We start from the raw sequence: 10,987 nt of genomic DNA on the forward strand, positions 1-10,987 counted from the left end.
TTTTGCGCAGAACTTCTCTCTGCGTAGGCGGCCTTCGGCCGCGCTTAAGGATTATAACCCTTACTAAGTAGAAATCTCCTCTCTGTGTTGCCGGAAAAGGGGGCCGGAAGTACTTTTGCGCAGAACTTCTTTCTGCGTAGGCGGCCTTCGGCCGCGCTTAGGGATTATAACCCTTACTAAGTAGAATTCTCCTTTCTGTGTTGCCGGAAAAGGGGGCCGGAAGTATTTTTGCGCAGAACTTCTTTCTGCGTAGGCGGCCTTCGGCCGCGCTTAGGGATTATAACCCTTACTAAGTAGAATTCTCCTTTCGGTGTTGCCGGAAAAGAAGGGCGGAAGTATTTTTGCGCAGAACTTCTCTCTGCGTAGGCGGCCTTCGGCCGCGCTTAGGGATTATAAACCTTACTAAGTAGAATTCTCCTTTCTGTGTTGCCGGAAAAGGGGGCCGGAAGTACTTTTGCGCAGAACTTCTTTCTGTGTAGGCGGCCTTCGGCCGCGGTTAGGGATTATAACCCTTACTAAGTAGAATTCTCCTTTCTGTGTTGCCGGAAAAGGGGACCGGAAGTATTTTTGCGCAGAACTTCTTTCTGCGTAGGCGGCCTTCGGCCGCGCTTAGGGATTATAACCCTTACTAAGTAGAATTCTCCTTTCTGTGTTGCCGGAAAGGGGGCCGGAAGTATTTTTGCGCAGAACTTCTTTCTGCGTAGGCGGCCTTCGGCCGCACTTAGGAATTATAACCCTTACTAAGTAGAATTCTCCTTTCTGTGTTGCCGGAAAAGGGGGCCGGAAGTATTTTTGCGCAGAACTTCTCTCTGCGTAGGCGGCCTTCGGCCGCGCTTAAGGATTATAACCCTTACTAAGTAGAAATCTCCTCTCTGTGTTGCCGGAAAAGGGGGCCGGAAGTACTTTTGCGCAGAACTTCTTTCTGCGTAGGCGGCCTTCGGCCGCGCTTAGGGATTATAACCCTTACTAAGTAGAATTCTCCTTTCTGTATTGCCGGAAAAGAAGGGCGGACGTATTTTTGCGCAGAACTTTTCTCTGCGTAGGCGGCTTTCAGCCGCGCTTAGGGATTAAAACACTTACTAAGTAGAAGTAAATAATTCATATTAGAAAAAACGAAATTACCCATATGCACACTTTCGTAAGAAAACCGAAATAATGCATATAACAAAAACCGAAATAATGCATGCATGCACAATTTCAGTTCAAAACCGAAATAATGCATATGGCAAAAACCGAAATAAAGCATACATGCACAGTTTCGGATGAAAACCGAAATAATGCATATAACAAAAACCGAAATAATGCATGCATGCACAGTTTCGGTTGAAAACCGAAATAATGCATATGAAAAACCCGAAGTAATGCATACATGCACAGTTTCGGTTGAAAACCGAAATAATGCATATGAGAAAATACCGAAATTATGCATATGCATACTTTCGTTTTAAAAGCGAAATAATGCATATGAAAAAAAACGAAGTAATGCATACATGCACAGTTTCGGTTTAAAACCGAAATAATGCATATGGTAAAAACCGAAATAAAGCATACATGCACAGTTTCGGTTGAAACCGAAATAATGTCTAAATGCACAGTTTCCATATGCGCAATTTCGGTGCCCCCTGTTTGCGATTCAGCACGCGTGATAATGAGTTTCAACTGTCAAAAATATGCACACTTCTCTTACGAAAAACTTACAACATTTTATTCGGGGAGCTTTGGGCGATAAAATATTTCAGAATTATAGAAATAAACCTTTGGAATAGTGGCGAAGCACGTTTTAACCCGAAATGCAGCATGGCGTACTCAAAAAGGCCGTTTGGTGAAATAAAAGCAGTGAATACTTCAGATATCGTCTCTGATGAAATCCACTTTTTAAGCCCAATAGTGTTAAGTACTTTTCCCACCTAAGTACTAAAAGCAATCTTCAATGAGTGGCAATGGATAAAACTGTCTCGAATTGTTATATTATTTAAATTTCTATAATCAACACAGCCCCGTAGCGAATGTAATGCATTAGTAACTTAAGAGTCTTGTACGGAAAAGTTACGTCTTAAATGACTTTGGGCTCCGTTTGTATGGAAGTCGGTCATGTCTTTTTCATATAAATGGTAATTTCGTCGTTGATGTCATCTGCATGACCAAATCATTATCATCATTAGTGATCATTAATGACATTCAAGCGACAGTATCTTGCAATGTACTTTTTATAAGTGACCGCTGCAAGACATTGTCTGTTATAAGTCTTTGATAGGAGTACACCAGTGTCATTGTCACCTATATGTCGTTTAGGATTCACAGCAAGTGCGACGATATCACTAAATCCTCATTAGTGACGATGTCACCGGTGACCATTTTCGCTACTGGGACGTGTTCTTTTTTTCACTAACACTATTGATCAGACATATGTATGCAAATGAACTACCCAGCCAGCAAGAAAACGTACATTTTACGAACATTATATTTTACGAGGGATTCTCGATCGGCGAAAAGTTAGAAAAAGGCTCGTAAACAATAAAACAAAAAAAGTAAAAGAACGAGGCTTGTAGTAATTTGTCAGCATAAGAAAAAATTTTCATTATGCTGGAAATTTTTCTTGAACCAAATTATTTTATAATATATAATATTCGCATATGAATGCTTTTTCGATCCGTTTACGACTATTTGTAGGCGATCGACAATTTCAAGCGAAAAAGTACTCGAAAACCAATCGTAGACGGCTATCATAAACGACTTTTTAGCCGGTTTTTCTTCAGAAAATATCCAGTTACGAGCTCGTTTGCAATGATTTTGCTGGCTGGGTATGTCGCTTCACGCCCTTGTCCAGGAAGTCCTGACTATAATTTCAACTTTAGCTTTGTCTTTGTTTGATAGTCTACATTGGTGAAAAAAAACTGCCTGGTCTGACATTTATAAAGGCTGTAATAGAAACAATAGTGTTTGTCAGAAGTGAACAATTAATATCTATTCACCGACATCTTCATTACAAATATCATCAACATTTAAAGAACAAACAATTTTTCTTGCCTTAAAGAAAAAATTCTCATTCCACTGATCAGTTAAGCTTTTCGAATCCTCTATTAAGCAATCAACCTTATCCCCAATAGGAAGGCGACTTAATACTTCGGAAGTTATGTGGCTACTTTCAAACGGCACAGAAATTAATAGTAGGAAAACACTCATCGGAACAAGAAGTTAAGATGGGCAAAACACGTGATTTTCTATACGTGAACGTGAGCGGTTTTAAGTGAAAATCACGTAACCTCCGTGATCGTGAGTAACTGGAATTTTCGCTGGCGTGAACGTGCGAGAGTAATTTTCACATAGTTATGTGATTTTTTTGACAAAAAAAAAAATTGTAAATTACTCTTTAATTTTCAACTAAAGTTTGGGTGGCACCGTTACTTGCCTGGGGTCTTACGGTCTATGTATTCTGTATGCGTAACGCTCGTAACTTTTTTCGGTCAAAAACTGTATATTACTGCGAAGAAATTCCGTTTCGAAGTAGCTTTCCATTGTATTCGTTGTATGTTGTGTAATTGTATGTAACTGCATGAGCGTGGGATTTGTTGCTAGCGTAGGGCTGCCATAATCCTGATCCCATCGACCAGGACACTTAATCCCTATAAATACAGTTTCTTTGGTTATGGCGTTGCATTATTTTAAAGTATTTTCTGATATTTTAAGCAATGTAGTTTTGTGGCACAATCCATAGAGCTGAATGATTAATGATGATGAAATGCTCAAGTTCTATTTTTTATACCCGAGCACACTTGTGCACAGGGTATTATAAATTTGTTCGCATAGCTTTTGTTTGTAACAGCCTAAAGGAATCGAGATAGATTTAAACAAATGTGTGATCAGAATGAAAAGAGAAGTCGATTAAACCATGTCTGTCTGTCTGTCCGTCCGTCTGTCCGTGTACACGATAACTCGAGAAAAAATTGAGATATCTCAATATTTGGTATACACGTTGCCTTTTATCCAAGGTAGGTTGCTATTGAAAATGGGCGAAATCGGACTGTAACCACGCCCCTTTATCATATAACGGCATTTTCGCTGTAGAGGAATCTGTACCGCATTCGCAACCGCGGAGCTTCCGCATTAATTTTAACATTAGCATTCGCTTTCGCATTCGAATAATCAATGCAGAGCTTTTGCGAATGCGAATATTGTGCAAGTGCACTGATGAAACCTATATCTGACAAAGAAAATAAAAATTTAAGCTAATATCTTTGGCCTGTAGAGATGCTTCGTTAAAACTGTCCCCCTAAATCCTCCCTCTTTTGTAATTTAAAGTCAAAGAGTAAGATCCCTTATCAGGTATTTCCAGCGGAAATGTTCAACGTCTAGCTATAACGAGAATCAATAATTTGCGCGGTAAAAGATAACCTTTCATTAGGTAAGAATTATGTAACTATCGAACATTAAAAAACTGGATGCATCGCTAGTTTTTTTCTACTTAAGTGTAATATTTTTTTTTTTTTCATAAGACGGCTTATTATGATTAAGTTCCGTGTTTTCTTTTATTACTTAGCAGAAAAACACTGTTTTTACTACGCAAATACTCCTCTGTGTGCTCGAAAACAACAACATTTATTTTAATTTTGTGATAATTGTCAAAATTTGCACGTAGCGAAATAAAAGTAAAATGGAATGTGAAAATGTTGACAGCCAAGTTCACAAATCAAATAAGAATCATTTCAAGGCGAATTTAATATCTATTGAGGAGCGGGACTTGGAACGCAATATATCGTTAGTATAGTATGAAAAGGGCGTAATTCCCCTCGTCGCTGAAATACAAAAAGCCGTAACTAACTAAAAATCCAAAACTCACTGTTTGATAGATTATGATGCATTTCATCATAAATCCCCACATCGTTTTATGCAATAACAAGATTTTAGTTAGTTGTGGCTTTTTTGCATTTCAGCCACAAAGTGAAATGCGCCCTATCCATAATATATTAACGATATGTTTAAAACTTGCGTACATTTGCCTCAAAATATCAAAGCATATTGAGCACATGGATTGAAAAAACAAAACGGATTTGATATGGTACTGACAGTGGTGAGTAAGTAATTGTGACTGCCTGCAATTAGGAAAAGTCGATCTCAGCTAATAAAAAAAAACTAATTAGAAGCTATTCATGTGTGAAACATTTCAAAAATTCACCCGGGAACTAAGCAGATCTGAGACCTTCATCCGTGATTGCAATAATTCAAATTATTATAAAAAACCGGGTTCTTTTTTAACAAAATAACAAGATTTTAAACTAATTCGGCTGGCAGCCACGACTTTCAAACAGAATTTTCTTCGAAATTTTCATTCCCAGAAAATTACATTTTATTTGCCATATCCACCTTTTTACAACCTCGCTATAAGCACACATTTTTCAAACCAGCCACAGAAGAAAGGACTAAAAATGAATTACAAAAACTAACAAGTAAAAAAGTCTAAGTTCGGACGGAGCCGAACATTAAATACCCGGCGCAAGTATTAAATATTTGTATGTTTCTCACATTTCCGTAACCTACCGCTAGATGGTAAGCCGGGGTGTATCAATTTTGTGTAAATTAGCGTCCTTAAATTTCGAAATATTGAAGTTTCAAGCATTTCTGAAATTTAACGTTATATGAAAAGCGGCCTCAATTTTAGTCCGATTTCAATAATTTTCAACGCTTCGCTTTTATGTCGCAAGCACAATAACCATACCGAATTTGGTACAAATTGGTATAACGGTTACCGATATACATATATGTGATCATAAGTGGGCGGTGCCACGCCCATTTTCCAAAACTTTTCCATAAACGTATTCCTTGGTAAAGAATTGTTGCAAGCATCAATTTTGAATAACTTAGCTTTAATATTTACTGATTTATCGAAGATTTCGTATTTCTCTAAATTACCGTTATATGGGATGTGGGCGTGTTTATTGTCAGATTTTTTAAATTTTCGGCCATTTAGTATGCTGTACCACAACCAACAACTGTGCCAAGTTTGGAAGAAATTGGTGGAGCGGTTACCAAGATATACACATGTAACCATCAGTAGGCGTGGCTACGCCCATTTTCCAAAAATTTATAATATTCTTATTTTTCGTCTGAAAATTATTGTAAATACCAAATTTGAGTGAATTATCTTCAGTAGTAAATAAAATATCGCAGTTTTCGTATTTCTGGAAATTACCGTTATATGGGAAGTGGGCGTGGTTACTGTCCGATTTCGCCCATTTTCCATACCAACCTACCATGGATTAATGGAAACCTACATACCAAGTTTCGTTGAGATAGCTAAATTTTTGCTCGAGTTATCGTGTACACGGACGGACGGACAGTCGGACAAACGGACGCACAGACAGACATGGCTTAATCGACTTCTCTATTCATTCGGAGCATTTATGTATACATTTGTCTATATGTATCTCGATTCGTTTTGGCTGTTACAAACAACCGTTATGTGAACAAAATTAATATACCCTTGTGCACAAGTGTGCTCGGGTATAAAAACGAAAATCGCTGATGATGTTACAGGTTCTCCAAATTCTGAAACAACCAAAAGAATGAGAATGAAGAAATGTACGGAAAACATCGGTGTTTAAACAACGATCTTTTCATGATGCTAGATTGTGAAGATGAAAGGCAGGAGGATACATTCGACATTTGCAGCGCCGATGCAATTCTCAGAAATTCAAGTTTTTTAAGTTATTCGCCTTGAGCGAGTATTTATTTAGTGGCGCACGTTTGATTTACGAGACTTTAAGAAACAGGACCCAATTCCAATTTTTAAATTCAAGTACTAAATTAAAAAAAAAAAATTCTTTAAAATGACTACATTTTCCATTTTTTATTTTCCTAAATCACCGAATTTACCCACCTAAATTATTTCTTAAAAATACTTGACATCCGCATTCGCATTCGCATTCGCATCCGCGGATGTTAGCTTTTAAACATCCGCATCCGCATTCGCATCCGCGGATGTCTAAAATTCCACATTCGCAGCATCCCTAATTTGTACTTTTCCCCTTCTGCGACACGCCTTAACCTTCACCAATCGGGACCAAAATTTATATGTGATATCAGTGACCGTGGTATTACAGATTGAGGGGGTGAGACTAAACAAAATCGTTCATTTTGAGGACCACCCTAATGCACATACATACGTAAATATGCAGAATAATTTCATATATTTTTTTTTGTGTAGTAAATGGTCGCCTTTTTTGCTCCACGCCTGGTGATGGGAGCGGTAGACATATTTTTCGCAAATGTATGTATATTCTACAATGCAGCATTCATTTATAATTTTATTTTTGGCATATGTCAAACAGTGATCGGACTTGAATAAAAAGCAAGATTGAAGTTGCTAAAAAATGCGCTGAGTTTTGGCAATTTTGTTTCCTTGAACGGGTAAAGCAGTTCCTTCTATGTCAAGATATTTTTCGGACATATTTTGAACAGTTTTTCTTTTACATCACGATGTAGCGAACAAATGTGGCACGTTCCAGAAACCGCTACTTGGGATTTGCCGATTTTGACAATTGTTTTTGTTATTTTTATGGCCTTTATAACAATTATATCCAACAATTTTTATGAGCTCGAGGCCGTTTTCAGTGAAAACTTATTGTGGAAAAGCAACAATAATTTGAAAAAATGGTAGAAGTGATAGCTATTTCGGAAATCACCACTTGATTAGCAAAGAAATCACCACTTGATTAGCGCTTAGCATAGTGAAATAGTGGAAAATAAGCAACAAGAATTAGCAAGACAAACTTAGCACAGTGCGTAGGCAACTGGCTGAGTCAGTGGTGATCGTCGGTTCGAATCCTACTGAAAGAAGTCTGATGAGGAAATGTGGTGATTTCCGAAATAGCTATCACTTCTACAATTTTTTCAAATTATTGTTGCTTTTCCACAATAAGTTTTCACTAAAAACGGCCTCGAGCTCATAAAAATTGTTGATTTTGACAATTTTCAAGTAAAAGTAAACAACGCTTTAGAAACTTTAGATGCACTGAAATTTGCTAATACTTTCACAAAAATCGCCGTTTTTTAACATTTTCGCTATTAATTATTTTTATAAGTCACATATTTTGCAATTTAACACAATAACAATAATATTAACACGCGTTTCCTGTCGAAAAATTGAATATTGAGAAAATTTAATATTTTACAGTTTATTTTATAATCCCATTCTGCCTGTTGTTAGTGTTTAGTGTCGGACAATTTTTGCTCTTAAACTTAAGAAAATTATGTCGAGCAAAAATAAAACTACTCAAAAATGCGAATATGTCGTAGATTTCAGACCTTGTGTGGTAGATGCTCAAAAAAGTGGCAGATCTACCACAATGTGGTACAAGTCTGAATAACTCAGTGTGAGGGCAGGACCAGGATGAATGTATTTGCATAAAAATTTATTAAAGCAAAAATGTTTTGGGTAGGCGTCGGAGCCAATGATAACCATCAGTTACCACCTCTGCATGGTTGTAAGTCATGCAGAGTCCCTACGGCTTGTAGCGCTGTGGCTTTGCCGCTTAAACTCTGTAAGAGTTTTTGGGGGTGTGAGTCAAGCGGAGTGTTGAGCACCGGTTATTTATTTAATTTCAAAAATTGGGTAGGCGCTGTGGCCAATGGTAGCTCTTGTACCACCTTTGTATGCTCAAAGTCATACAGAGCCCCGTGAGACAACTCCGAGAGAGTTGTGATGCATCAAGCAAGTTTGTTGAGCAGTGTGGGTTGATGCGTCAAGCAAGTAGAGCATCGGTTATGTATTTAAGTTTAAAAAATTGGGTAGGCGCCGTGGCCAATGGTAGCTCTTGTACCACCTCTGTATGCTGAAAGTCATACAGAGCCCCAACAGCTTGTAGCGCTTTGGCTTTTGCTGTTTAAAACCACTCCGAAGGAGTGGTGATGCATCAAGCGGGATTGTTGAGCATGATTTGGAGTGCCAGCAATTAACTACTTTAGTAGGTTTTGTTCTGCGGCAGTTGAGAAGTGCATTAAAAAATGCATACCCAATGAAGAACGAACGAATTATTTTTATGCACAAGTGCGTGTGTTTATTCGCTGCACTTGGTTTTGGGCGGGAGTGCAATATACATGTGCGTGTGTGTGTTCGCTGTTCTTTGTTTATGCGGGAAATGCATAAGTCGCTTAAGCATCCTGGCCCCCCTAGACGACTTGTCGTCTAGTGGATGTAAAATACGCCGCGAGTATCCGGCTCGAAGGACCATGAATAACTCAGTGTGAGGGCAGGACGAGGATGAATGTATTTGCATAAAAATTTAATAAAGCAAAAATGTTTTGGGTAGGCGTCGGAGCCAATGATAACCATCAGTTATCACCTCTGCATGGTTGTAAGTCATGCAGAGTCCCTACGGCTTGTAGCGCTGTGGCTTTGCCGCTTAAACTCTGTAAGAGTTTTTGGGGGTGTGCGTCAAGCGGAGTGTTGAGCACCGGTTATTTATTTAATTTCAAAAATTGGGTAGGCGCTGTGGCCAATGGTAGCTCTTGTACCACCTCAGTATGCTGAAAGTCATACAGAGCCCCGTGAGACAACTCCGAGAGAGTTGTGATGCATCAAGCAAGTTTGTTGAGCATTGTGGGTTGATGCGTCAAGCAAGTTGAGCATCGGTTATGTATTTAAGTTTAAACAAGTAAGAAAGTCTAAGTTCGGGCGGAGCCGAACATTAAATACCCGGCGCAAGTATTAAATATATGTTTTCCACCTTTCCGAAAGCTAACGCTACATGATAAGCCGGGGTGTATACATTTTAAGTAAATTAGCGTCCTTAAATTTCGAAATATGGAAATTTCAAGCATATCTGAAATTTACCGTTATATGAAAAGCGGCCTCAATTTTAGTCCGATTTCAACAATTTTCATCGGTTTGCTTTTATTGCAAAAAAAATCGATGCAAAATATTTTTGTAAGTGACTGTATTTGGTACAGCAGTAACTGCCTATGTAACTATGGCTGCGTTTCTTTATACATTCCGGATAATCCCATTTCACAGCCGGAATAAACAGAATACGTTTGAAATATACGTTAACATATCATCAGGAACGTTCTGAAGAATAAGTAAACAAAAAAGTTTATTCCAAACGTTCAGAATGAATAAAGAAATGCAGTATATATAAAATTTTTTGAATCACGGTTTGAGATCAATTTAAGATATTATCAGTATATTTAAGTAATAATAAAAAAGTTAACACATTTAAGTAAACAGTAAATATGCATAAAGTGCATCACCTATTCCATTTCGAGCGGAGCAAAATTATTCCTTCTTTTGGTGGTAATGCGATCTTAAAGAAATTATAGCATTGAGGGTTGCAAAAAATTCTTAATTTGCCCTTGAGAGGGGATATTCGTCATAAAAATTTAATTGGCTAACAAAAAAATTGTTTCCAGCAATCCCGGGATTTAAATCGACTAATCCCGGGATATTCGGGACTTAAAAAAGACCGGGATCCCGGGATCCTGACATCCCGGGATCCCGGGATTGACATCCCTAATGAATACTTTAATATTACTCACTTGGTAGTGCCATCGCCAGGCAGGAATTGTTCCATTTCTTGTGGGGCATGTTTACCACCGCTGTCCTGTAAATTTAGAGATTTAAAAGTTATTTATATATTCACAATATATTCATAAAACAAAGACACTTACCGCTATATTCACCATTTGGCCGTTGTTCTGCTGTTGCACTCAAGCAAATAGCCACGCACACGTACGAATTTACCACTCTAATTCCGATTTTTTAATACTGCAATTAGTATAAATTAGAAAAATCAGTTATTCAATAAATGAAATTAAAATGCTCATCTGCATGTACATATGTAATAGGGATGCTGCGAATGTGGAATTTTAGACATCCGCGGATGCGGATGTCAAGCATTTTAAGAAATAATTTACGTAAGTTAGGTGATTTAATAATAAATTGGCGATTAGGCATGTGTTAGTTTTTGGCCGGGCTTCTCCTACGATTTGTGGT

The 10,987-nt window shown here is 37.9% G+C and overlaps 1 protein-coding gene across 1 annotated transcript in view; it reads right to left on the bottom strand.

The window, feature by feature from the left end:
- LOC118749308 (proton-coupled amino acid transporter-like protein pathetic) overlaps positions 1 to 10,756 on the bottom strand; it is a 56,292-nt gene extending 45,536 nt beyond the window's left edge. The window contains exons 1-2 of the mRNA XM_036484108.1: positions 10,663 to 10,756; positions 10,531 to 10,595 (exon numbers count right to left, since the gene is read on the bottom strand). Of these exons, the coding sequence (XP_036340001.1) occupies positions 10,531 to 10,595; positions 10,663 to 10,677 (80 nt within the window). The 5' untranslated portion in view covers positions 10,678 to 10,756. The remainder of the gene's footprint in view (positions 1 to 10,530; positions 10,596 to 10,662) is intronic.
- Between the last annotated feature and the right edge of the window lie 231 nt (positions 10,757 to 10,987).

This window comes from Rhagoletis pomonella, unplaced genomic scaffold, assembly GCF_013731165.1.
Source record: "Rhagoletis pomonella isolate Grant_MI unplaced genomic scaffold, Rhpom_1.0 Rhpom_scaffold_00014, whole genome shotgun sequence".
Classification (NCBI taxonomy): domain Eukaryota; kingdom Metazoa; phylum Arthropoda; class Insecta; order Diptera; family Tephritidae; genus Rhagoletis; species Rhagoletis pomonella.